Source organism: Doryrhamphus excisus, chromosome 4 (assembly GCF_030265055.1).
Source record: "Doryrhamphus excisus isolate RoL2022-K1 chromosome 4, RoL_Dexc_1.0, whole genome shotgun sequence".
Classification (NCBI taxonomy): domain Eukaryota; kingdom Metazoa; phylum Chordata; class Actinopteri; order Syngnathiformes; family Syngnathidae; genus Doryrhamphus; species Doryrhamphus excisus.
In genome coordinates, this window is record NC_080469.1 from 14,970,401 (window position 1) to 14,997,508 (window position 27,108).

The 27,108-nt window shown below is 42.3% G+C and overlaps 2 protein-coding genes across 6 annotated transcripts in view; one reads left to right on the top strand and one right to left on the bottom strand.

The window, feature by feature from the left end:
* Positions 1 to 10: 10 nt before the first annotated feature.
* sb:cb288 (uncharacterized) lies at positions 11 to 3,585 on the top strand. The gene is made up of 5 exons (XM_058070997.1): positions 11 to 305; positions 686 to 737; positions 975 to 1,040; positions 2,861 to 2,945; positions 3,012 to 3,585. Exons 1-5 carry the CDS (start codon positions 162 to 164, stop codon positions 3,058 to 3,060), a joined length of 396 nt encoding a protein of 131 aa, XP_057926980.1. The 5' UTR covers positions 11 to 161; the 3' UTR covers positions 3,061 to 3,585.
* A 1,186-nt stretch (positions 3,586 to 4,771) lies between these two features.
* The window catches only part of LOC131128392 (rho guanine nucleotide exchange factor 28-like), a 34,495-nt gene continuing 12,158 nt past the window's right edge, over positions 4,772 to 27,108 (bottom strand). For 2 of the 5 annotated variants that reach the window (XM_058071189.1, XM_058071188.1), the window contains exons 11-39: positions 21,785 to 21,906; positions 20,616 to 20,980; positions 19,880 to 20,012; positions 19,573 to 19,684; positions 17,608 to 17,650; positions 16,787 to 16,876; positions 16,146 to 16,269; positions 15,352 to 15,496; positions 15,129 to 15,184; positions 13,990 to 14,047; positions 13,494 to 13,635; positions 13,200 to 13,330; positions 12,989 to 13,129; positions 12,660 to 12,910; positions 12,304 to 12,429; positions 12,106 to 12,223; positions 11,768 to 12,022; positions 11,614 to 11,690; positions 11,357 to 11,535; positions 10,829 to 10,926; positions 10,537 to 10,728; positions 10,301 to 10,429; positions 9,429 to 9,553; positions 9,295 to 9,342; positions 8,710 to 8,814; positions 8,482 to 8,646; positions 8,145 to 8,396; positions 6,802 to 7,174; positions 4,772 to 6,707 (exon numbers count right to left, since the gene is read on the bottom strand). In XM_058071189.1, the coding sequence (XP_057927172.1) occupies positions 6,520 to 6,707; positions 6,802 to 7,174; positions 8,145 to 8,396; positions 8,482 to 8,646; positions 8,710 to 8,814; positions 9,295 to 9,342; positions 9,429 to 9,553; positions 10,301 to 10,429; positions 10,537 to 10,728; positions 10,829 to 10,926; positions 11,357 to 11,535; positions 11,614 to 11,690; positions 11,768 to 12,022; positions 12,106 to 12,223; positions 12,304 to 12,429; positions 12,660 to 12,910; positions 12,989 to 13,129; positions 13,200 to 13,330; positions 13,494 to 13,635; positions 13,990 to 14,047; positions 15,129 to 15,184; positions 15,352 to 15,496; positions 16,146 to 16,269; positions 16,787 to 16,876; positions 17,608 to 17,650; positions 19,573 to 19,684; positions 19,880 to 20,012; positions 20,616 to 20,980; positions 21,785 to 21,906 (4,343 nt within the window). In that variant the 3' untranslated portion in view covers positions 4,772 to 6,519. Of the gene's footprint in view, positions 6,708 to 6,801; positions 7,175 to 8,144; positions 8,397 to 8,481; positions 8,647 to 8,709; positions 8,815 to 9,294; positions 9,343 to 9,428; positions 9,554 to 10,300; positions 10,430 to 10,536; positions 10,729 to 10,828; positions 10,927 to 11,356; positions 11,536 to 11,613; positions 11,691 to 11,767; positions 12,023 to 12,105; positions 12,224 to 12,303; positions 12,430 to 12,659; positions 12,911 to 12,988; positions 13,130 to 13,199; positions 13,331 to 13,493; positions 13,636 to 13,989; positions 14,048 to 15,128; positions 15,185 to 15,351; positions 15,497 to 16,145; positions 16,270 to 16,786; positions 16,877 to 17,607; positions 17,651 to 19,572; positions 19,685 to 19,879; positions 20,013 to 20,615; positions 20,981 to 21,784; positions 21,907 to 26,096; positions 26,275 to 27,108 lie in introns of those variants that run through there. The other 3 variants (XM_058071192.1, XM_058071190.1, XM_058071191.1) reach the window with 3 other exon arrangements.

The following is a 27,108-nucleotide window of genomic DNA, read 5'->3' on the forward strand; positions in this document are numbered from 1 at the left end:
AGTCATACACCCTTTGAGGTTCTAAGAAAAGAGGCAACCTCTGTCGTAAATACGTATCCGTTAGACATGTTTTAAGAAATAACATTTCTGATATATTTTTCTAGAGAGGAAATGTAGCCACAAGTTGTTTTCGCTAAGAAGTCCGAGCTTTATCTTAGTACATGAACGCATCACGTCGGGCGCACGCAGCTGAAGCGGGACGAAAACATGCGCTGAAGATTTTACTAACCACACAAACCTCCAAAATGTGGACTGAGACGCAAAACAACAGCAAATTGATCTCCAGCAGCGTGAACACTTCGAGGGTAAGAAGATACCTAAACGACGAAAGTGAATCATGCTTAAAAACTAACTTATTTGGTCCCTAACTTCACTTTAGGACTTAATTGGGCGACTTTACAGAGTTAGAGTGGAATAAAAATTTACGTTGACATGGTTGAGTCGAATAAGTGTTATCTTCACGCCCCTGTTTTGCAAAGTCGGGTTGCACTTCCACATTAGTCTCTTATCTTACATGTTTATTCTGCGCCTGCGCCAAGTTCCCCCCCAACACATACACATTGTAGCCCAATTCTGCCGGTGTCGTCCACTTTCCTGCTCTATTCACCATTCTTAAGCACGCCTTCAATATTACATCTTATCAGCTGTTGTCTGCAAATACGTGATTGTTTGCATACATTTTCAGATGGGTGACCCAGATCTGACATGGCAGGCTTTACAGGTTCTACAGAGAAATGGTGAGCTTCTCCATTGTCACTTGAAGAGATGTCGTAAGAAAACAACAAAACAAGACCTACACAAAAAAAACATATAGGTAAATGCATATTTAGATTAGATGACATAGGCTTACCCATAATATTCTTGCCAGCACAGTAGCCAAACAGTACTATATCGCAAACACAATGAATGGGATGTAAAGTACGTACCTGAATTGACCTGTTTTCAGTTTCTAATGGCTTATGTCCTTCATGAAGGCTCGACCGCAGCAGCCGCTCGTCCATCAAGTGCAGAAGATGACGTGAACAATGGAATCATTCCAGGTGACCAATTAGCTGCAAAAGTGAGAACAATTAGTTTGCGGTAATATAGACTATCTGTGTGGTGCACAACACAATATATACAGCTGTATATTGGGGCATTATATCCATTTACTTGAATTTTAATGACATTACTATAAGAAGTTGCACTTTTGTGGTGTATTTTCACGCTAAATTGCAAAAGTTAACTGTATGACCCTGCACATAAGATGACCCTATACATTCATTCATTCTTTTTCTACCGCTTTTTCCTCACGAGGGTCGCGGGGGTGCTGGAGCCTATCCCAGCTGTCTTCGGGCGAGAGGCGGGGTACACCCTGGACTGGTCGCCAGCCAATCACAGGGCACATATAGACAAACAACCATTCACACTCACATTCATACCTATGGACAATTTGGAGTCGCCAATTAACCTAGCATGTTTTTGGAATGTGGGAGGAAACCGGAGTAACCGGAGAAAACCCACGCATGCACGGGGAGAACATGCAAACTCCACACAGAGATGGCCGAGGGTGGAATTGAACCCTAGTCTCCAAGCTGTGAGGTCTGCGCGCTAACCACTCGACCGCCGTGCCGCCCGACCCTATACATAAGACCCCAAAATGGTTTTTGAAATTCACATTTTCAATAACATCATACAGCTGATAATTCTGCACTGATGACAAATTGGCGTCATAATTCCTCCTCTGTTGTATACCAACTACTTGAGACACTTTTTTCCGAGCGGATCTCTGTCATCTCTGCTGGTCAATGGTTTATGTGTGTGTGGGGGGGGAGTGACAGGAAGAATAGCTCTGACTCCATAGGAAAGAAGTTGTTCGGTGCCACCCACTAGTAAGCATGAATTTGTTATGAGAATTTACATATACTCCACAATGTTGTTAAGTGAGTGTGAATGTCCCTCTTTGTCATGAAAATGAGCTTAATCCCCCCAAAACAAGTTCCACTGCATTTCAGCCCTGCCACAAATGGACCAGCTGACATCATGTAAGCCAGGGGTCTCAAACTCAATTTACTTGGGGGCCCCTTGAGCTAGGGTCTGGGCAAGACTGGGCCGCATCAGGTTTTCCAACCCCCCCCCCCCCCCCCCCCAAAAAAAATGCATTTATTAAAAACAGAAATGAAATAAACTTTGCTTTGGTTCCGATTTTCTACAAGAAAAGCCCTGATAAAACATTCCACTGTTCTCAAATATCTTAATTTTTATTTTTCTGCACAAAATAAGATGAAAAATAAATAAACAAATCAAGAATAAAGAAAATCAATCAATCAGTAATAAATAAATATAATAATCATAATAAAACGGCAAATAATAAAAACTCAAGAAACCACATATAGTTGGTGGGTAGACAAATTATTTTTTCCAGATTAAAATTAACAAAGCGTTATTAGAGCCCTGTAGACATGACAAAACACGACTATAGTCACATTTATACTTTTTCTATTTACAACATATTGCGCAACTGCAGGGTCTTGAGACACATGCTAACTAACATTAAACTTTCATATCAAGGCGGGGGCCTCAAACTAGTGTCCTGCGGGCCACATTTGGCCCTCGGGCCGCGTGTTTGAGACCACTGATGTAAGCTTTAAAAGGAGGGTGGTGCTTCCTCTGAATAACATGGAAGGAAACATGTGCGGTTATTATTGCTTTGCACAAATAGGGCTTCATAGGCAAGGATATTGCCGCTAGTAAGATTGCTCCTCAGTCAACCATTTATCAGATTATGAAGAACCTCTATTGAGAATGGTTAATCACATTTCTGGTCAGGGTTGAATGCAGATGGATGCATTATCTTGTTCATTTGTGTGTGTGCTTGCAGGAGCCATTGCAGCCGCCTTGTTCATTGTGTTGTTACTGGGCCTGTACGCCGTGCTTTGGAAGTGCATGGTGTCACCACCGCAAAGGTACCAACAGCACGCTACCATCACAACAATTTTCTACTGACGCTCGTTGGTGTGATGCCCTTTCAGAAAGCGCCGGAAGGTGAGAGCAAGAGTTCATCAAACAACACTAGTGTGAAGACTGGAAATTGGAATAAAAATACAATGGTATTTTCTTCTGCGGCAACAACACAGAAACGCATTCATGTTAGGCCAAGTTCAGCTGAGTGCCCCCCCCGCCCCTTTTTTTTTTTTTAAACTTAGCTTCTTCTACATGAGGATCCTAATTTGCCTGCTGTTTTTTTCTGCTCTATGAGCTCTGCACTAATGAAAAGGGAGCCATATTACTTGGCCACTCACTCCTTCAGGAACAAATAAGTTAAGTATGTGTATGTGTGTGTGTTTAGTAGCTTCCTTCAAAAAACCTTAAATCGCACAAGTTCAAGGATAATTAAAGCAAATTGCTAGAATTGAAACTTTCCTTGGGTTGCTTTAACTACTGTACAATGTGGACATTTTGTAATAAACTGTGACATTTTGTAGTGGACTGTGAACCTCTGTGAAAATGTGGACGAGAAGGTCCATTTTCCATCTGCCTAATACAGTACTTGGTTTTATCTTCTGATGGTCCTTAAAGTGCTACTTTAAATTATGATTTGGCCCATAGATTCAAGTATAACAGTAGATTTGTTTTGCTTTGGAACAACCTAACTGATTAATGAATTCATTAGGTGTGTCTCAACATTCATTGTCTCAATGGTCGCCAGCCAATCACAGGGCACAAATAGACAAACAACCATTCACACTCACATTCATACCTATGGACAATTTGGAGTCACCAATTAACCTAGCATGTTTTTGGAATGTGGGAGGAAACCGGAGAAAACCCATGTATGCACAGGGAGAACATGCAAACTCCACACAGAGATGGCCGAGGGTGGAATTGAACTCGGGTCTCCTAGCTGTGAGGCCTGCGCGCTAACCGTGTCTCAACATATCTGTCATTAGCAGCTTGTCACAATTGCCTTGGCTCAACCAGAGCCTGCTAATGGCCTGTGAGGCCAACTGGGAATCTTATTTAAAAAAAAAACAGCCCCAATAGTGTTAAAAGTGATAGGACATTCAAGACGTAACTGACGAATGGCAATTTACTGTCTGTGACGAGGCCCAGAATTCCTCACGGCCCCCATGTTTATGAAATACAGCAGTGTTGTGTGGTCTGCTTGCTGTTGGGAAGCAGATGTTCCAGTTTTGACTTTGGCCGTGACCTCTCTCACATTGTGAAGACTCAGCTGTGACACACACACCGTAAAAACATGTATGAACAGCTTGTTGATATACATTTGGTTGACAGTACGGGGTGGGGGTGTTGAGGGTTGAGACCTGGATGACAATGCTGACTGGCTGTAGGAAGAGAGGTCAATACACTTCAACAGCACTATTAAACCGTCCTTGGGCGTCTATTTTTAGATTTAGGCACAAGTCCTACACATTTTGCTAAGCCCGTCATCACATCTCAGCAACCACTTTTATTACATCAAATCTTATGCGGAAATATACTTGGGTATGCTTAGAGTAGTCATATGTATTATGATGTATTATCAACACACAGCTGGCAACACGTGTGCATGATGGCATCAGGGCTGCATGAGTGCTGCCGTCCTGGGGAGCCGCGTTTCATTGACAATAATTCAATTTTGAAACACAGCATGATCCCCTCCCTTGGGGAAACTTGCCCAATGGCAGATTTCCAACATAAGAACACCAAGCACACTTTCAAGATGGCAAGTGTACACAGGTGCGTGACAAACGCAGGTCATTTTGAAGATAGAGAGCACCATTTGGGATGCTCTGGATGGGTATATATGGTATTTGAGGCAATACAGACTGGTTTTGGGACCAGTACTGTACTGTACATTTAGAGTAGTGGTGTGTCGGTGATGAACGAACGGGTCAAAAGAAGTAGTTCTTTTTTGTGAACGGAATGAATGAATACCCGTTCAGTCAGTTCAGTTGCAAATGATTTTTTTCGATTGGCTGGAGAGTCAGTTCACCATTCTTTTTGCAGGGCGGGACTAACTGTGTGCTTGCCTGTCTTATCCTATCGTCGCGCCTCGCTCTGTGGGTGGGTGAGGTTATCTGACTGAAAGGCCGAGACCGAGTGATTGACTGACACTCGTCGGCCGTTCATTCATGAGTCAACGAACTGACACTACACGGCTGACCGAGTCTATGCATAGGGGGAGATCAGGCTAACGACAAATTCACCGAAATGAACGGATCTTTTTACTGAATGAACCGGAATGATCCAGTTCACTGAAATGAACAGTTTTGCCCACCACTAATTTAGAGGAGCTCATAGCCGACTAACTGGAGTTCTGTAGCAGTATTAATGGAGGATAATAAGTTTTGTGGTCATGTGGTAGCATGGGATGGACTTGCGAGTACTAATACCATGGCGTCAATATAGTGCCAATATCCGTGTCTGAATAGCAGCTCACTGCCGCTCTTTATTCGCACGGATATTGGCACTGTATTGAACAAAAGGAAATATAGATACCAAAAAACAGTGAATGCATACGTGCTCACACAATGGGCTTGTTGCCATAGCACCCCTCTGGCTTTGTGGTGGCATCCCAGGTGCATTGTTGAGGTGACACAGTGGTAGTTTCTTATAATGGGGAGCTCTGCCTGACAGGATGACAAAGAGGCACACAAGTTATGCAAAGCAGCAAGACATAACAACATAAAATATATAATAGTGTACTTCACTCAACATCATCATCAAACCAGAGTGCAACACGAGTAATACAGCAACCCACAATGTCTTGTTTGTTGTGAACTTTTTTTTTTTTTTTTTTTTTTTAGCACACAACCACCTTTATAAGCAGCCCAATGTTTCACCTGTTACATTTTTACAAGAAATACACCAAACATTGTGGACAGTGCATGAATCCATCTACACATACAGTAATAATAAATTACCAACGTAAAAGGAGATAGAGAGGAACATATTAGCACTTCATTGAGAAACGAAAGTGCACAAGTAGCCCTTTCAATAAACTATACACACACACAATACCTACATACTGTACACAAGTCAGTTATACTATAGTTGCTTTTGCTTGCATGATCAATAAATATGACTTGAGATCACATGGCAATATGATGAGAGCAAATAACGCACATACATACATTTTTTCTACTTATAGCACCAGTCAAACCTGAGGAGACACTTCTGCACCCTATTCAAAAAGAAAGTGTTTCCAAACATCTGACTGATACTGTCTATTAAGTGCGAATGGGAAATAAGACCAGTACGTTTTGTCGTGACCTATTTGGAGCACATGCTGAGGGCGGCCCAAACAGCCTGACAGAAGTCATTTACACACAAACAAGTAATTACAGGTAGTACGAAAGCTCTGTTCTTGAAGGAAAAGGCACAACAAGGAGGTTGCCACAAACTCCAATAAAGGCACATATACAGTACATTTGTACACTACTATTCCCTCATATGATTATCCACAGTTTTGCATGTATATTCAGCACAAACAAATATAAGCAAGCAGTCAATTTATATGTGTAAAAAGCTTGGTCCTTAGAGGTAAACAATGTTCTCCTCGCTTCCATCCTCCCTGAGATGTCCTTCGAGAGAGAGGTAGGACTGCTGGGGCAGGAGTGGGGTAAGAGAGGGAGAGGAGGACGAGTAATTTTCGTAAAGTTCTGGACTTGTGACTTTCGGCCTCCAGGCCCCCAGGGAATGGCGGTCCAACTGTGGACTGAGGTCTGGCAGGAGGAAAAAAAGAAGAGTAATTTTTTTGTGCATTCACAGAATGGATGTGTTAGAATTAGAATCAAGTCACATGGACTAAGTACATACGCTTGCTGGTGGTGTGTGGCTGCGGCGTGACTCTGCTGCTGAAAGGACGGACAGAATCGTTTGGAGGTCGGGTGCAACCGTTGTTCTTGGAGTAGTTTGGGTACGTAAGACCATCCTGTGGTTGTTTTCTATGTGCTTGGCTCAGCAGGGCGTTGAGGCTATTGTAGAGGCTGGCGCTGAGGCTGACGTCTGCTCCATAGCCGGCGCTGTGCCTGGGGACGTCATGGTTCCTCGGGGGGGAGAGCAGATACTGGTGCGGGTTGTTGTTGTTGTGGACTGGCTGGTTCTTTTGGAGGGAGGCGAGCAGAGCTGCATCATTTTCATATGTCCAACAGTTGGCATCCAGGCTGCCTGAGCGGCTGTGATTTGACACCTTGGGAGGTTGAAAAGATACTGAGATGATACAGAAAGATGTTGTGACATCCACATAATGTAAATGTTCATATCTCTTATGTAGTAATAACTCATTCAATTGCAAACAAAATGCTGTATGTCGTTACTCCTATGTACTGTATGTTTTTACTGCGTCCATACAACCTGTTTATAAACAACAAAAATTGAGCGGTTGCTTTTGAGGTTTCAGGTTTCCATGGAGCCATGAATGAAAAACCTCCTTCCTCATGGACATCGTACTGCCCTGCCTGTGACCCACCCATCATTAAGTAGATGAACCCACCCTGTGTACACGCCCACCACTTAACAGAGGACAAAAAGTAATATTAACTCATTCGCTACCAAAGATACGTTTTTTCAACCCGACCACAAGCAGCAAACAGCCCCAGACCATCACACTACCACCACCATATTTTACTTTTGTTATTATATTCTTATTATGAAATGCTAGATGTAATGGGACACCCACCTTCCAAAAGTACAGCTATTTTCTCAAATGTGTTGGGGATCATCAAGATCCAAGCCTTAATGTTCAGAAGTGTTTTTTGTCTTGGAGCTTTGCCATGCAGGCCGTTTTTGCCCAGTGTCTATTTTACGGTGGAGTCATGAAGACTGACCACTGAGGCCTGCAGTTCTTGGATAAGTCACAGGGATATTGGGGTAATTTTGTTTGGCTGGCCACTTCTGGGAAGGTTCACCATTTGTGGATAATGGCTGTGACTGTGGTTCGCTGGATTCCCAGAGCTTTAGAAATGGCTTTATAACCTTTTTCAGACGGATACATCTCACTTAATTGCAGTTATGTTATGTTTTAAGGGGGGGTACTTTCATCTGGAAGGGGGCAAACAGTTTTTCACACCACTGTAGCTCAACTTTCCGATTTAATTATGATGTTTTATATCCACTCACGTTATTACTGCATTGATCCCCTCCCCGCTTTCCTGATATACCTTGTATCCATCCATGGGAATGGTGACAGGCAGGCTACTCTGCCGGTTGTGTCTCCAGCTCTGGAGGAACCTCTGCTGGGCTTCAATCTTCTCCTTTTCTCTGTCCACACTTTTCTGGCCCTCCCGAAGTCTGTCCAGATTGTTGCGGTACTCCAGCAGATGAGCGTCCAGCTCCTCTCTCTCACATCGTAGCCTCTCTGCCTCCAGGATGCAATGCTGCTCACGTTGCTCCAATGCGCTTTCCTGTTCACTCTGCACACATCACTGACTAGATTAAAATCCGGAGCTATAGAGACATACTTATAGTTAATATTAAATGTAGTTGAGTGAAAGGAACCTGTTGTTTCTCTCTGGCCAGACACTCTTTGTCCCAGCGCTGTTGTTCGTGTTTCAGCTTCAGGTGGAGTTTCTGCACCTCATCCACCTCTTCCTTCTTTCTCTCTAAACTCTTCTTCTCAATGTCCTCTTTCTTCTTGTCAGTGCCCTTCTGCCTCTCCTGATCCTGCACAACAGTACTCCCCCTGTTAACATTTTACACACAATAACACACCAGACAATAACATACCAGGGTGTTTTGGAGGGAGGTGAGGGTCTTCAGCTGAGACTTGTCTCCCTCCTGAAGAAGAATTTTCTGGATCTCGAGACAGCTGTCTTGAAGGGTCACAGCCGCCTGCAAACAAGAAGCGGAGGTACTGTTACTATCCAGCTACTGAGAATGAGCTCTCGCCTACATTACTTAAACTGCACCTAATCCATACCTATTTTACTTTACTTCCATCTCTGTGACCTACATGGTCATTTCTTAACAACAAAATGGTATCAACAGAACCAATGTTGTAACAGCAGCAAGAAACAAACTGCTCAGCCCTCATTAATACAGCTGTTGATGACAAGTGTAAAATGCACGAGTTTCCCACTGATAGCTGAGTAGTGCAATCAACATTTTAGCGCATATACGTATAAAACCACTCATGGCACTTCAGACTACATCAGGAGGTTGCCTACAGCCGCAGATGTTAATGTTGTTTTTGACCTGCTGCTAATTAAACACTCTGCCGGTTATTGGCCTTTGTAGACCACGGACACAGCAACTATAGGAGACTCGGTTATTTGCGGTTTACTGAATATGGATGGTGTTTTGTGTCCTTACCTGCAGACTATAAAGAAGCTGGGTCAGACTCTGGACACTCTCCGCTACCTATAAAATATCATGTTAGTACACAAGGACAATAATATCACCCAAAAAATGTCACATTGGAAGCTACAGTGGCTAAATGGACAAACCTTGAACAGTGTTTCTTTGGTGTCTCCTTTCTTTGGCTCAGCAGGGCTCCACAACACGCTATCTGTTCCTTCACTGTCTGACCCCAGAGAGGTGGAGCTCATACTGAGCGTGCTCAGGTAATCCACTGTTGACAGAGAAAGGTACAGCATGACACGGCCTGTACCCGCTACGTTTGGTACATTGTTAATTTCTTCATTTTCTATGCCACTTGCCCCGGATTGATTGCCAGCCAATCACAGGGCACATATTAAGGATCGACCGATACATCGGCCGGCCGATATATCGGGCCAATATTTGCATTTTTTCCTTGTATCGGTATCGGCCGATGTATGTATTTTTGCGCCGCATGGGGGGGTGCGCGTCACGCTGCGGAGGAGCAGTCATCACATCGGTGCTAGATAAATTTAAACTACGACAGAAATGTTTTGCACATGGTTGAATATTTATTCCTTTTAAAGTTGATAATGCCGTTTAAATGTGTGTTTAAGAAAGCTGAATCCTACTGTGTTCAGTGTTTACATTTCAATAAATATTTGTTTAAACATGAGACCTGTAATATTTGTTATCATGGTCATTTTTTCATGTAAATTGAGGGATCAAAAGCAGTATCGGCCACAAATATCGGCCCAAGCAAAATCAGCCATCGGCTGAGGGTGATGGAAAAAAATCGGTATCGGCATCGGCCCCAAAAAAAACATATCGGTCGATCCCTAGCACATATACACAACCATTAACGCTAACATTTATTCCTATGGACAATTTAGTCTCCAATTAACCTAAAATTCATATTTTTGGAACGTGGGAGTACCCAGAGGAAACCAACGCATGCAGTACATTATGTAATTACAAAAGTGCATGAAAATATGCTCACGTTCAGAGGGAGACTCTTGAATGCTGCTGCTTTGACTATTGTAGTTACAGCCCTCTTGCCCACGGGTCGGAGAGTCCCCACTTTGTGCAGGAAGGCCATCATGTTGCAGTAAGGTTATCAGGTTCTCCGCTACAAATGAATAAAACAAGTCACAAGTGTAATTTAAGGAGCCAGTTTGGATACTTTTTTTTTATCTGTGGTTGCATGATTTCTGCAAATCAAAATTTTTTTCTTACCTTCTCTGAGTGCAGCTTTGAGCAGTGTTGAGGCCTGTCTTGGTGTATCACTGTCAATGTCTGGTTGTACCAGCAGATGGCGATGCGGTATGGCTTCAGGAGACCGCAGGCTTAACTCTGTGAGCTCAGCATATAAATGTAACTTCTCCTCCAAGCTGTTGCAGATGCGTTGGTCCTGACCTAGCAATGTCTCTACAAAAATAATAAACATATTGATTAACAACGGAGCTGCTGCAAGTTCCATTATGGGATCAATTTCCTATAAATTCTGGAAAGAATGACCAGATGTTACCTTGGAACTTTGAGATTTTCTGAACCTTTGCTTCCGCTGCTCTCTTGGCCTCCTCTAATTCGGCACTCCGTTCCTCCTCCTCCTCTTCCTCTGGGCAACTGCCATGATGGTTGTTAAATAGGTTAGACAATATGTAACATGAATGCATGCAAACACGCAAACTTAACCCAGAGCAGTGCTTCTGAAATAGTAGGGCAGGCCCCCCTGGGGGTGGGGTGGGGAGGCGAGAGGCTTTCATTTTAGTGCAGACCTACCAACATGTACACATTTATAGTATTCAACATGCAATTTGACTTGAATACGCTTATATGCTCTCCATTTTGTTGCATTTTGTTGGTTTCAGGTTCAGTCTGTACAGTACAGATAAATGAATAGATATTATTAGTTCCTCTAGTATTTCAAATCAACGAAAATGAATGAAAAGCACTGACCTAGAGGTACTGTATCTCATTTTCAATTGTCACATAATTTCCTATCAGTGTTATTAAACGAAGCTGATCATATTGTGTTTATAAAACTTCATCTCACCTCTCTACCGCTTGTCGTATGTGTCTCATCCAAGCATTTCTCTCCTCTCTGGTGGTGGCGTGAACTTCATACATCTCCGGTCCAGCTGAAGAAGCAGAGATTAGGAACATCCCTCGCTCCTCGTTGGCTACTTCTCGAACAATGAGCTTCTGCAGTGGGATCACTGGAGGCTTCTGGTCCTGAAAGTATGTAAAACCGAATAGATAAGACACTTATTATGGTCAAGACTTGCACATGTGCTTCAGGTTGAGGCTTACCACGGCTGCAAATACAAAGCGTTGATCTTTCTCTTGCAGGAAAACCAAAACATCTGTGAGCAGGAGGGCTAGTGTGTCTAGAGGGGGGAGGGAATACATAATCAAGTGTATGCTGAATAAATCAATCTGGTGGTAGAGATGCTCCGCAACAAACCCTTTAGGCGCCCCGTGGCGGTCTTCCAGTAAAGCAGCCCCTTATGCTGTAGCTCTCTGTGTTTGCTGTGCAGGTCCTGCTTGCGGATCACCTTGCCATTCTTTAGTTTGGCAAAGCTCTTATTCTCCAGCCGGGCAAGCACTTCCTGCAGCTCCTGAGACATCTCGTACTTGCTAACTGTCAGGTCCACTGCTGCAATGATGTCACGGATCTGAGCCAGAGCACTTGACAAGTCAGCGTGTTCTTGACTTCCATCTGTCAAAAGCAATGTTATAGAGGTCAAAGTAATTATATTCAATATATACATACACATATTTGGTGTTTTGTGATATACTAACCTTGTGTGTAATGTAATATCCTTTCCAATAACACTGGGTACTTGGTGATGCGCTGGGTGACTAAAAGGATGAATTCTGGGATCCCTCTCCGCCTGACGAGTGAGTTATTGCTCTGTTGCTGTAAGCAGAGAGGTCACAACTAGGATTTTATGACCCATAGCTCATGAAGCACACAATGTGTCAAAGGTCGGGGCTTACTTTGACAAAGTTCTGGAGCTTCTTATTCTGCTGCTGAAGCTCTTTAAAGACGTTGACGGCTTCCATGTGGTGACTGCAGAATTCGCCGTATAATTGCTTCATCTTCTCTGCATTTTCATCTGAGAACTGAGAAGAGTGACCTTAAAATGTGCACGAGGAAATCATCCAATATTGATCAGTGGCCAATCAATTGGAGCATTCCTAACTATTAAACAAGATGTACACTGACTACTCAAAAGTATATCCAAGTTTTATTTTTATAGTATTGTCCCCTGAAAATGTATCCTGAAATAAAAATGGTTGCCAAATTGTGAGATGTTTACTGTCCTCGCCTTTATGTATCCATCTTTGCTAACCTGCTGAAGCAAGATGTCTCCAATCTGGTGTATCAGGTAATTTCTTTGGTTCTCAGGTTGGGTGGAAGCCTGCCTGTGCTCCTGCAAAGCTCCAAAAAGGTTCCTGTGGAAGAGCAACAGGGAATCCAAGCATGGGAAGATCCGGGCCACACAATCCCAATCTAGCTGCAGCTCCTCTAGCATGCCTCTTCGGAATACTTCAGACATGACCGTCAGTGTTTGAATGTGGTGCAGCTCTGTCTGCATTAGTTCTACAAGGAGACCACAGACGGATTATGGTCATTGAAGTTTATCAGTTGTGGAAGCTTTATGATGCTAATAATGCTCACCATAAATGACATCCTGTCTCTTGATGGTGCGCCTGTCGTGCTGCCGGCAGAAGTCTGGGCTGACTGCAAGACTCCATGACTCTGTGTCCAGTCCCAGTAGGTCAGCTGACAGATCACTCAGTAGTGGAGCATCTATAGCATCTGTAAAAAAAAAAAAAAGCCTTAATAAAGAGAATAAAAGTGAACACGGTTGGGATCAAGCCTCGCTTACACTGTGAGGTGATTGGTGTGTCCACTGAAGGTGGAGTCACCGTAACTGGAGTTCCATCATCAGACAGAGAGCTGTTAGTGTAAGACGTTGCAATGGCGTCAAACTCCACGCCTGCAGTGTCACTCAGGCGTCTATTTAACAGAAGAGTGAACACACACATTAATATAATGATGTTGATATCATTTTGTAAAGTCACAGGATGTTGTGCTCAGCTACGAGTAAAACATTTTACTAATAAGGCATTTCAATGAAATCCATAATATACAGGGCTGATCTGTAGTGGGTGATCCCTACCTGCTCTCGACAGAGACGGAGAGGCTTTTAGCCAGAGGGGTGAGTGTTTCTCTCTTGTCTTTGGTTATTGTCGCAAGTGAGCAAGATGGGGAAACTGATGAGGAGGTCAGACAGGAGGATGAAGAGCTGTCTTTCAAAGAGGCTGGAGCAGACCACCAGGAAAAAAAAAAACACGTAAACAAACACTTGAAATGCTTCTTTAGTGTTGAAGTTAGATGTTTGTATAGCCTCAGTCACATATTTTTTAGAATCCATATATTATAAAATTGCCCGACTAAGCCTTTTGTGTGTTTATGCACAAACACACACACATGCACACAATCCACTTTGGATCCCCCACAGAGGCAGATTAAAATGTAACTTGTCTGAAAACCACAGTCAAAGGGATGAGTCAGGGAAGAGAATAAATGGCTTACTTAATCTGCAACCGGCAGGGAAAACAAGGGAGGACAGGTAAAAACTAAATGGATCAAAGCAGGGAGGGAGGGGGACTCACTCTGTGGGAGAGACAAGGTCTTGGTTTTCATCAGCAATGCATTCCTCTCCTGCAGCTTCTGGGGAAATATGTTATATTAACTTAAGTTGATGAACAACAAACTATTTCAGTGATCAGGTTGTTGTTGTAACATCAAAATGAATATTCTAGGAATGCACAAAGCACTTTATAAAACCCCTACCCAACATGAACATGACGTCAGGTATGACAGTAGAGTGAGAGAAGCAGAGACAAAGGTAATGATGGTAAAGTAGTGTACTGTAACTTAGAGCGCCACATAGCACTTTGCAGATGTCGCATTGACACTACCAGATGGAGTGCATTATCTTAAAACTGTTTTGAGACAGTCATCTGGAAAATAGAGATTCCATTTTTTTATTCCAATTTCATAATAATCAAGGATGTCTGATCCTTATTGCCATACTGAACTGAAATGTCAATGTCAAATATCAATGTTTTCTGCATAAAGTGATGTAAATGTGATGTCAAATGTTCATTTCTCTATTTCCTATGTCATTTTAAGGCATTGTTGTTTTGACTGTAAATCTGTGCATGTTAAGCCTTTTACTGCCCCAGTCATTAAACAGTCAAAAGTAAAGGGATTACTCCCCAAGCATAATCCCCCTCATCTCCCCCTCCCTCTTTGCAAAATTAGGTAAAAGTGATGTTAAACGTTCAGTTGTCCATTCATTTGTCATTATTTTTGCAACATTTTCTGCATGTAAAACTAAAATTATTGTCTATAAAGTGTGTTTTGTGTTAAAATTCTGGGGTGTCTGGAATGGATTAAGTGCCCTGTGATCGGTTGGTGACCAGTCCAGGGTGTATCCCGCCTCTCGGCCGAAGACAGCTGGGATAGGCTCCAGCACCCCCGCGACCCTCATGAGGATAAGCGGTAGAAAAATTTATTGGATTTTCATTATTTCTTATTATATATCATTATTTTTTATTATTTTCATTATTATTTTCGATAGGAAAATTTGGTTAGACTGCATTTTGGTTTGAGTCTGACCTTCTGGAACAAATTAATGACGCTAATCAACACACTGCTGTATATGTATACGTAAAGGTATTAAAACCAAAATGAAGTTTCAAAATGTCCCTTGTTTTAGAGACCCAAAGTAGTTTATGAGGGTTACCTTTCCGCATGGGGCAACAGACTCCCGACAGTTCTTGTGGATATTCAGGAAACAGTCTAGCGACGACAGCAGATAGTTGATTTAAGCAACCACCGTTCATCAAAGTGGAGGATGATGACGGGAAAAAAAAAGTGCAGACCAAAACATAAAGACAGCATGAGCGAGAATATTTACACAAACCGTGACAGTTGAGCCACCACAATACATGCTGAAGAATACTTACTGGAGCACTGCAGCAGCTCTTTCCCAGAAACAGACTTATCGCAGGCCACACAGACGGCAGGACCGGATGGAGATGGAGGAAAAAACTGATGTCCATTGGCTGCTCCCGTCTTCTCCTTTCCATCCTTTACCTCTTTCCCTTTTACCTGAAAAGGCGAGTTGTAAATTCAGTGCATGTACCCGTTAAGCTGACATTTACTCAAGCTGATGGTGGTGAAGAAACCACCAAAGTGGAGGAAGAACAACAAAAGACGAAGTGGTTGACTTCATGCTGTGATACACCTGTTAAAGTGAAGTTAGCAGAGATAAAGGACCTTTGAGTGAGCCCCTTTGTGGTGCTCTGTCCTTGCAGGGGGGGCATTAGAGGGGATTCGTATGTGTGTGTTGGTGAGCGAGGAAGGTTTATTTTCTTATCAAACTTTCAGCGTTTGTATTTGTTTGTTTGAGCGTTCGTGTGTACATGTGCACGCAAGGCAACATGTTGTGGAACACATGTACACGTGCTCTATGGTACTATGGAATGTGTTTTGGATCCACATGTTGTGCTAAGAGGTCAGCATTATGTAAGAGGATATTTTCTCTGTGTCCTGTTGCTAAGACCTGAGGAGAGGGAATTTTCTCCCTCACCAAATAAAGGCACCCTGTACAGACAACGGCTCCCCCGACACAGGAATTCTGACCCGGCCTGTCTGTAAGATGGTAAAGCTTTTACAGCTCTTCTTTGGCTGTGAAGCTTTATGCATGGGCACGCTTTATAAACGTGTTAGCATTTTCATCAAAGATGAGTTGCCTCACCTTTGTTTTGTTGCGAGTGCTGGACATCCTGTTCTTTAGGAAACTAAAGGTCCGGCTCACTTTGTACTTCTCTGGCTCGACCTTGGATGGGATTATGTATTTGTCCCACTCCTCATCCTCAATCCTGTGTAGAAACCTCCGTTAGTAGTATTCAGTCATCTCATCACTGACGACATTGAAGACCAAGATGCAAAACTCTTATTAGTATTTTAATATACTACGACAGATTTAATAAACTTGGACTGAAGCATCATGCTGAGATGAACAAGTGGCCCGACAGTCCTCCGGGACCCCGGTCTACTTACTGCCTATTACTCTTGACATCATGCTTGGCATGCTTGGGTGTCACTGTGCGCTCAAGTGGATGCTATTTATAGCATGACCTTGAAGAGATGTAATTAATAACGTCAACATCCTAAACTAGTTTCATTAGACACTATACAGACATTCAAGGCAGCGGTTTAAAGAAGAAGATGACATGCAACATGACATCAAACCTAAATTCAGAAGTTAGAGTCAAATCTGGAGGTTTACATGTACAGAACGGATGTGGTTAATGAAGTTAATAGTCACTGTAAAATGTTAAAACAGGTTAAGCCGCACATGCATATAGCTGTGAGGCCGCTTTGGTGAACACATACTCTTTAAGGAACTCTGTGAGGGTGAGGTGTTGGAGTGATGCGCTGCTCTCTTCCTCTGCTGACTGGGCCCGCTTACGGAAACCCAAAACCCTGCATGATGGATATAACACACCTCAAACCACACCTCAAATTCTCCTCGTTTTTGGTTATGTCTTAATAAGCACATAAAAACACCGAATGTCACTGGTGGTAACAATGGATGGATTTAAATATTGTTATGGAACAAAATGATCCAGTGTGTTTATATATAAGCTACTGTAACACATCGATTTAATGATCTAGTATGAAAAACAAATTACCTAACAGGATTACATCAAATATTTCCTCTGTTAGCAATGCATGGTTATTAGCAAGGGAAATGAATTAGTGCATGATAAATCAATGAGCCTGTGAACTAACCAAATTGAACTGACTATGCATTATGTGTAAAAACACAAAAAAAGATGAGCGTTGTGTTAATTTAGCTTGGCAAATGTAGTACATTCACACTTCACTAAATACTGTGTCAGTGACATGGTGTTAAAATGATTTTGTTATTTACTTGAGGTTATTTTGAGGTTGCAATCAGAGCATATCCCGGCCCTGGCCTTGCAACAGGAAGTGTGTCACATCCTGCCTCATCAGACCCCAAACTCAGGTCTCTCTCACTCACTCACACACACACACACACACACACACACAGTATACACGCAGTCAGACCCATCAGGGATAATCTCAAAACTGCAGGCCAACACTAATGCCTAAAAAGGGCGGAAATCTCTAGGCCTTACACAGTCAAGCAGATCGCGTCTCAGCTCATATAATTGAGCCGATGCGTTTACCTCTTTTCTTTGGAAGTCTCCGTCAGGCTCAGCACGCTCTGCTCTGTAACGTAGAGTGTCAGAACAGACAAAGGAGTCATGAGTGAGTGGCAAATACTAAATGTATCATTGAAGGTGTGGAAGTTATTACAAGAGAGAAAGAGAGTTTGAAACCTTCATCCCATTGGCAGAACACAAGAATTCCTGGATGTAGTGCACCCATACAGAGACAGACCAAACATGGCACCAGGATTTTGCCAAGGATAAACGATGGATATTAAAAATAGCACAGGAAAAATATAACAGTAATGCTTAAGTAGCCCTGACACCCTTTATTAGACGAGAAGAACACTTTCTCCAAAGCCACAATTTAGTAAAGCAAATATTGGATCTAGTTCCCTTTATTATTTATAAGCTTTGGAGAAAGTCTGGTTTTGATCAGACACCATTTCAACTTTTTATGATTTCCTCTCAAAAAAAAAAAAATCACACCATGCAAACTATTTTTTATTTCATATAAAATTACCATAAATTCCTAACCCACAGATGCTCAATTTTGGTTAACAATGTCAGGTGATATTTTTGCAATATGTTTATTATTATGATTGTAGTTTGCAGTGGTGCAGAACTGACTTTAGAAATCTTTCCTTTACCACAGAACACACACACCTTCTGGCCATAGCAAGCAAAACAATGTGTAAGTCTGTGTCTCATCCATTTGGTTAAATAAGACCCAGTACTGACTGTACTATTGTGTAGTTGCAATAATTTAGACCTAAACTTATGGTGCATTGCATTATGACAAGTTAATCTAGTATACTACAAATGGTTCAACAGAGCATTTATGGCAGGGGTCTCAAACTCAATTTACTTGCGGGCCACTGGAGCTCGGGTCTGGGTGAGACTGGGCCGCATCAGGTTTTCAAAAAAAAAAAAAAAAAAAAAGGAATTTACTAAAATTCTTCGCTTTGGTTCCAATTTTCTACAAGAAAAGCTCTGATAAAACATTCCACTGTTCTCAAATATCTTACTTTTTATTTTTCTACACAAAATAAGATGAAAAATAAATAAACAAATCAAGAACAAAGAAAATCAATCAATCAGTAATAAATAAATAAATATAATAATAATAATAAAACGGCAAATAATAAAAACTTAAGAAACCACATATAGTTGGTGGGTAGACAAATTATTTTTTCCAGATTAAAATTAACAAAGCGTTATTAGAGCCCTGTAGACATGACAAAACACGACTATAGTCACATTTATACTTTTTTTATTTACAACATATTGCGCACCTGCAGGGTCTTGAGACACATGCTAACTCGCAAACTTGAGAGCTAGCGACCCAAACGGTAGCCTTCAAGTTATTTCCTTTAAACTTAAATAGCCAAAAACTTACCACTTCCACACGGATAGAGAGGATAAGTATTAACAGTTATTTAACCTTTAACATGAACATTAATCAAACGTAATAATTTTTTCTGGGTACATGATACCATACAGCATCCATATCAAACTTGCGCGGGCCGCACTAACATTAAACTTTCATATCAAGGCGGGGGCCTCAAACTAGTGTCCTGCGGGCCGCATGTTTGAGACCCCTGATTTATGGTATACCTTATAGTTCAGTATTAAGATACATGTTTGATGTCGTTGATTATGACCAGATTTCCCCACAACAGAGCAAGGAAAACACTGCAATGCCCACAGAGACACTGGTAGCATCTTGCTACTACTTTGTGCTGTACTTACTAACTTGGTGGAGTCGAGAGAGTGATTTAGAGAGAGATAAAGCTTGAAGTAGAGTACGACCACTGCTGAATGCACCATCTACAGAGGATGAAGCAGCAGGCCCTTAATGCCAGACACTGACATATGTACATATGGGGTAATGGTGTTGCATCATACCAACGTTTGTGATGTGTGATGTTACACATGTTTCTATTCAGCCCGCCGCAGAGAGCGGAAATAGAGATGGCTCACCTTCTGCCAGATCAGTAATGGTTGCATCTCTGTTAAGTAAGGGGCGTGACGGCCTCGCCTTGGGGGAGGAGTAGGAGTACGAGCGCAGGCGGACCTCGGCTTCTTCTGGGTTCTGGGTAAAAACAGGGACATAGCAGACAGCCGCACGTAAACAACCCGAGAGCAGAACATTTTTGCACAATGCTGACAGTCTGGAAAGCTTAAATCGATAGGTCTGATCTTTTTAACAGCTTTGAGCATAGAACCTTGATTAAACATGCACAATCAAGGTGGTATTGTGTCAGAAAGGATGCACAATGTGGCGTACCTTTGTAGGCTTGTGTGTGCTGTCAGAGTGAGAGTGGTTCAACTCTGGGGAGTTGGACTGAATCTTCAAATCTGAGGAGGGGTACGAATGTCCCAGTATGTCCTCTTCTCCGCTGTCACACTCAAGACTAGGGCTGTTGACATGTAACATGATGCAAAAATTGTGCATAAATGACACAAGATGTGACATGTCAACTCTACTAATATCTTGCGGCATTTTGCACAGGGATGGTTCTTTATAAAAAAAAATACCATTGGCAGTCAGCCTGGACAAATCAAAACTTATGCTTAGCGTATGTGCCAATACAAAATAACTGGAAGGAATGTGTGAGCGCTCTCTAAAAACGAAAATGCTCAATTGTATTCAGGTTTCCTGTCACTTTACACTGGCTTGCCAAACAATACAATACAATACATGACATATCAGTATGGGCTATTCAAAGAAACATATGGAACATATATATGGAATTTGCCACATACGCATTTACAATTTAGTTACTTTTGATAAGTTACCGTTTCCTCACTCCTTAAACCTGTTGACCTGAAAGGTTTTAAGGCGTGTTGAGAATTCAGAATGAATTCTGTGTCAGTCGGTTTCAGTAAAGCTCATTACACATACTTTGCATCATCAGTTTTTTGACTTTCACATAAGTTACGTATATAAGATAAGATTCTAGCAATGATATATTTTACTTTCTATCAAGAATGTTGAAAAACTACCAGCTGTAATGTCATACCTCAGTCCGCGGTTCACCACTGGCAAGTTGCATCTACTGTGGTTCAAGTTAGGAGAAACTGGAAGGCCGGGGGGCGTCTGTCGCTTATGTCCTCCTTCAAATAAACGGAAGGCAGAAGCCAGGGGGGAGGACGGGAAGGATGGGGAGGAAGCAAAGGGAGAAGGGGGAGACACCCAAGGGGGCGGCTCCTTGGAATTGTCCATGCCTGGGTTTTGAATAATCGTCTCGCAATTGTGGTGTGAAGGTGGGCAGTGATCTTTAACATAGGTCCTAGTGTCAGCAGGCGACGTGGAGAAAGAATCCCAGCAGGGGCTGCCAACAGCAGGTGCTGGGCGGGAGTGGTATTTTATATCGACGTCGTCCACCTGAAACAGAAACACATAGGAATCCAATTAAACGCATGTGTAATAAGAGTATTTTATTCAACTATTTTAAATAAGGGGCTGCACGGTGGTACTCCGGTTTCCTCCCACATTCCAAAAACATGCTAGGTTAATTGGTGACTCCAAATTGTCCATAGGTATGAATGTGAGTGTGAATGGTTGTTTGTCTATATGTGCCCTGTGATTGGCTGGCGACCAGTCCCGGGTGTACCCCGCCTCTTGCCTGAACACAGCTGGGATAGGCTCCAGCATGCCCACGACCCTCTTGAGGATAAGCGGTATAGAAAATGTATGGATGGATTTTAAATAAGTCACAGAGGTCTCACAATAGTAGTATTGGAAGTGTGTCAGCCACAATCTAGCCCTGGTAATGGTTTGTTTTGGAAAGGACAAGTTATATTTATATTTTTACACTTGCACAATTAAACTTGTATGAAAAGGAGTAGGAAGAAACAGATTTCATTTAATCCCGCCATTACTTCCCATGCATTGATACCAGATTTTAATCCAAGTTGTCTTGTTTGTCAGTAGCTATAATGCTAATAAGCTGTGTTTTTGATGTCATACATCACATACAACGATGTAAAATTAACAAGAGGGACAGAAGGACGCAAACATTAGTAACACTAACATAGCCATGTGAGCTACGGTGCTAAAATTACAGTCATCATGCAAGCGTGAACACTTTTTCACACCACTTTAGTCAAAAAAGAATACATTATTCTCTTGCATCAGACAAAGAAAATAAAGAGAGTGTAATTTTAATACATTTCCTGCCCTACTCACCTGGTCTACTAGCATGGCATTGGCATACACTCTATCTTTGCCATGGATCATCGCTGACAATCTGGCAGCAGCAGCCAGAGTGGGGGATGAGGCCTGGCTCTCTCCAATAGACTGGCTTTTCTCTGCATGGAAGAGGGAAGAGACTTTTCAATATTATTATTTGGTTGCTACAGCGACGGCAAATAATCTCTCAAAAATACAGGAAGTGACACAGACGTTTTGGGCAGCTCAGTGCGCCAGGACTCCATATGAGTGTGTGCGTTTGTCTCAAGAACTCCTTGCACACACACGTGAATGGGTGTGTCGGACGTTGTGCCTGGGCATCTGTAGGTTTGCTTCCCACCCCCCTCTCTCACACACCGATTGCAATGTGGCGGTGGAGAGCGAAGATAACTTCCAGTGAGCACACAGTAGCATTGACGGGAACCTTTTCTACACAGTGGAACCACTGTGAGTCCAAGCCTGGTTTTGCCGATGCAAAAACACTGCTGCTCTTAAAACACACACAGCTCCCTCTGCTGTTTTTCGCAACACAAAACAAAGCGACTACACAACACTGTTTCTTGGTGCTATTTCAGGCATATTCGTTATATTATACTTATATTTAATTCACTCTTAGAATATATTACAGTGATATAATGGTCAAAAGTGGAGCAGGTATCGCAGTTTCTACTACTGTGACTAAAAACGTGAGAGTTTGTGACTTCAAACTGCTGGCACAACACAGTCAAAAGAAAGAAGTCCAGCTTGAGAAACTAGAATAAATCAGACCAGCAAATAGCTGTTTCCTGTTGGCTGCGTGTCCAATAAATCTGAGAACCCACAAGGAGTCAAACAGACATTGATGAGAGAACCAGATGATCTTGCATGGTCCTTTCCATGTCAAATGCATAGACGACCTAAGTCACACATCTGTATGACATACAACGCTCACACTACCCTGATCAGAATTTCCAAAGCACTTCTGCAATTCCAGGACCACATCACATGTCCCAAACCCCAAACAGACTCCAAATAAGTTGCAGCTGAAATGAGCAGAAAAAGGCAAACCGTACAGATTGTTGTTTACTATTTACAAGTACATTATACTGTATATACACCTGAATCCAAACACATGTCTGTTTTTCATTGTAGAATTGGTTTGAATAAAAATTCAGGGAGTCGTAGGCTTTGGGTGAGGGTCAAACACTTTAAGTGGATCTCACTTCATATAAACCCACTTCAGGAACTTCACAGAGGAGTCTCATAATTCAAGTTCTGGGCCAGGTTCGAAGCCACAGCTGGCTGCTACGGACAGGATCACTCTGACACCTCTGACCCATTAAACACCGCTTCAGCCATCATTACTGTCAGCCACCAAGATCTGTGTTTAACATTAGTTATCGAAGGAATAACAGAGCAGCAGGAGAGCTCACGTTGAGCGATGTCTACAGGTTGCCATTTCAAAGTGAGTTTTAAGGAATGCAGAGCGGCGTGTCGTGCTATTTGTAGAGGATTGTGCTCAGAGAAAGTGTATGTGGAGAGATGTGATATTCATAGCCTGTCCCCGAGTGAGCACTAACCCTATACAGTAGCTGAAGAGTGTCAGAGCGCTTACAGAAAGCGAGACAAAGACGGCAGTCAGTGACAGGTCTCCAGACCAGGGCAGTTAAACACAGAGAGTGACCCCTCAACCTGTGCACACCCCTGGGAGGGAGACATCGAAATGGAAGGCAGGGTGGGAAGGAGGGAGGGAGGCAGGTCGGTGACAAGGGCCCTTTCTCATGGTTCGCTCTCTTTGAATGGGAAAAGGTCCAAATAAACAGTCATACCTGTCCATGTGGTAAAGCCTACATTATTATCATTGTGATGTCATTTTTAAGCATCTGACAAAAAAAAATGTCTAGTAAAATAATAAATCTAGTATAAAAATGGAGAAAATCAAAGCAAAAAGTTATTACCCTATGATATGATTTTTGATTCCTGTTTATAAATGGCTGTTTAAACAGTAAAAACAATTGTCTACCAGCCATGAGCCATGACACCTACAGTCGTTCCAAGCATCACATTGCGTGTTACCGTTATGTTTACATTCTAGCCGACCCAAGAGATCCGGAGTGGACGTAAAGCTTATGTGAGTAGCTTATCGGCCTTCAGAGTGAACAAATATACTTGTAGGCCTTCACACCTGAAAACACACTCTGCTTGGCGCAGGTGCACTTCTACCAGATACCCTAAATACACCATGCTAAATGTTACATGGCAACTCAATTACTTTGTCAATTGACTATTTGTCTCCACAGAAGAAAGTGATGGATTCCATTAGCGGGTAACCTGAAAACAGTGCACGCCTCTGAATAATTCTTTAATTCAACTGGAACATGGGTCCCCAAGATACCGGCCCATGGGCGGGGCAAAACCGGGCCGTGGAAAACTATTTTGTAAATACACATGATTATTCATTGGAAAATTAATATACTGTTAGAAAGCCCATAGTTGTTACATATTTATGTTAAGTTGTTGTGTGATGAATTTAGCGTTCTTTGCGATTTAAAGAAGATGTCACAGATGCCACACCTTAGTGTTCTTTGCGATTTAAAGGAGATGTCACACCACTGTATATGCCGCAGGGTTCAAAGTTTAAGGAAAAAGGAGCATCTTACACACCGGAAAAGACCACATATTTATTTTCTTTTTTTCACCTTGTTGTTCCCAAATGCTGGATGTGAATGCATAAAGGTGAGGTTTGATGACATTATTATGTGTCTTGAGTGCTAGTGTTCGTATTTATTTGATATTAAGTGAAGTCATGCTAGCACACTGGCTGTTCCCCAGACATAAAAAACTTCTCTCTGGAAAACAAACTTAAGGCTCATACGATTTAATTTGATGTTGTTGGAAGCTACTTATCTACTTTTTCTTTTGTTCACTGTAGTCAGACAACATGTAATATCTTAATCAGACCCTTGGTTATATATGGTGTTTTATACACTATACATAAATAACATGACATTATATCCCCTACATCAAACTGGTTCATAGATTAAAAAAGTTGGGGACCACTAACCCTCCACCCCCCAAAAAAGATTTTGAGACATTTTTTGCTCATCCGAGACATTCGGCGTTTGAACTAAAAAGCTATTCATTTAGCCTCTTACATGTAGCAGGTTTCAAAAAGGATATTTTTCTTTATTTTTCTCCAGCTGCTGCGCCTCCCCTGAGGTCTTCTGCCATGTCTTCTGAGCTACAAAGTTCAGGTCCAGTTATGTTTTCTGCTTAATAAACTCTATTCATTGATAACAAGGCTTCCTGACATTGTGTACATTTACGATGCAAACGTCATTCTTCTAATTTGATTCACAATCAGTTGATTGAACGAGATGTCTTATTTAAGAACTAATTGAAATTCCTCCACTGATCATGCCCAGTGCCTGGATTTTTAATCTCATATGTTTCTTTTCACAGCTGAACATGTTCACTGTCCAAAAGTTGGAGGCCGTACTAAATATTATATAAAGGAGATCCACTTAAAATTCAAGCAAGTCAATCACTTTGGCTAAGACTTTATATGGTCAGTTTGATGGTGGAGTTCATCTTGGTGTTTGGCTTAGTAATACAGGCAGGCGGCATTTATAAAATTTGCCACTGTCAGTCTCAATTAAGAGGCAATACCTGGGATTATGTTGCTGAGGTTTATGGTCAAAAATGAAGGAAAGAGTGCTGGAGTAAAGCCATGACACAGACATGGCAGTAACTTGAGCGTCTGCTGTGTTTGTCTGCGCTTTTTCCCTCTCTTCTTAAAAAAACATGCATGAAAAGTGCTTGATGAGTTTATGAGTCCCCAGTGAACCAACTTGTACCAGCATCACCAAGGTCGTCGAGTACAGGCACAGATACATGGTGCATATTAAAATTATCACATGCTCATGGCAGTCGTATGAACCTGCAGGACTCCTCGGGGTGGAGGGTCATTGAAGTAAACAACAATGTGTCCTGAAGACGTCGAAAGTCCCCAAAGCACTCAATCAACCTAGTGAGGACATCTGACATTCCGCAACATACTGTCAGATATCAGGTTACATCACCGGCAAACAAACAGTTATCTCACTGTGAGTAAGAGCCTGTGAATAAGTATGTGTGATGGCACCAGTCTGAATCCATCTTTTATGACTGTCTTTTCCATTTTGCACCATTTGAACTGTGAAACTTCATCAATAAATCCTTCTAAACGTTATGCCTGTCCAAAGTCAACATTTGATATGCAAAATTGTCAATTTTTACAACATTAAGCGTCAATGATCGATTACCACATTTATACCGTACGACACTTTACCTTTTTTGCCAGAATTCTTACGCATCCGCATCCTTGGAAAAGAGGGCCATGAGTAGTTAAAAGGAGAATCTGAGTCCGAATCCATGGTGTGCTCTCTTCCAACCAGCTCAAGATGTGTAAAAAGTAGTTAGTTTACATCCATTCCTGCAGCAATCTCTCCTTTTTCCAGAGCCCACTGTAGACACTCTGACACTTTAGGAGAGAGCCAGCATGTTCCCCCTGTCTCCCCCAGTCACCCCTCCCCCTAAAGCCCTCCCCTTCCCCTTTCCAAACTGTCCAACAGAGACGGAATCAACTCCTGTCCTCTCTCTCTCTCTCTCTCTCTCTCTCAGCACTTTCTTTCAGATTTTCCTAAATCTTATCCAACTCCATGGATCCTTCTGCCTTTTCACTCATCTGCCACACACAGTTTGGATGGAGCAGGGAGGTGAAGCCATGCTGGCAGAGGCAGGCGAAGGAGGTCATTTACTGGCCAGAAAGGGTGACTGAAGGAGGGAGAGAGAAAATCAAACATAGGAGTGACTTCAGAACCTACAGAGAACACAAACACCAGAGCAGACAGCCTAGTGGAGGTGACTCTCAGACACTGGAGAAATCATTAACCCTGTGAGTTCATGATTGTCTCAAAGATACGCCAGGCTGGAACGCTGTACCCATACTTGAAAAGGTGAAAGCCATTCACTCCAATGCGAGTGTAGCCTTCCTAGTCGCTCCACTTCATAGTGTTTTGCATGTAATGCCATGCAACTCCTTGTGAGGACAGAGAGGGAAGGTGCAGACTGCAAGGTCAGCAGACTCACCATGGAGACAACAATGAGAGCTGTGGCTGTTTTCTTCTTCAGTCTTGTGTCTTATGTCTTTTCTCCACCCCCTTCTTTTCCACTCTTGCCATCTTACAGTGCCTCGTTAACAGCATCAGGGATACACAAAGGGGCAGCAGGAAGATAATGGCATAGTGACATGTTGAGAATGCATCTAAATGCCGGAATGTAATGGGAAAAGCATATGAGTG

Excerpts from the sequence above, each read along its gene's own strand:
- sb:cb288 (XM_058070997.1), top strand. The coding sequence starts at position 162 with ATGAACGCATCACGTCGGGCGCACGCAGCTGAAGCGGGACGAAAACAT. Across the intron at positions 306-685 it reads GCAGCGTGAACACTTCGAGG|ATGGGTGACCCAGATCTGAC; the intron begins GTAAGAAGATAC and ends ATACATTTTCAG. Across the intron at positions 738-974 it reads ACAGGTTCTACAGAGAAATG|GCTCGACCGCAGCAGCCGCT; the intron begins GTGAGCTTCTCC and ends TCCTTCATGAAG.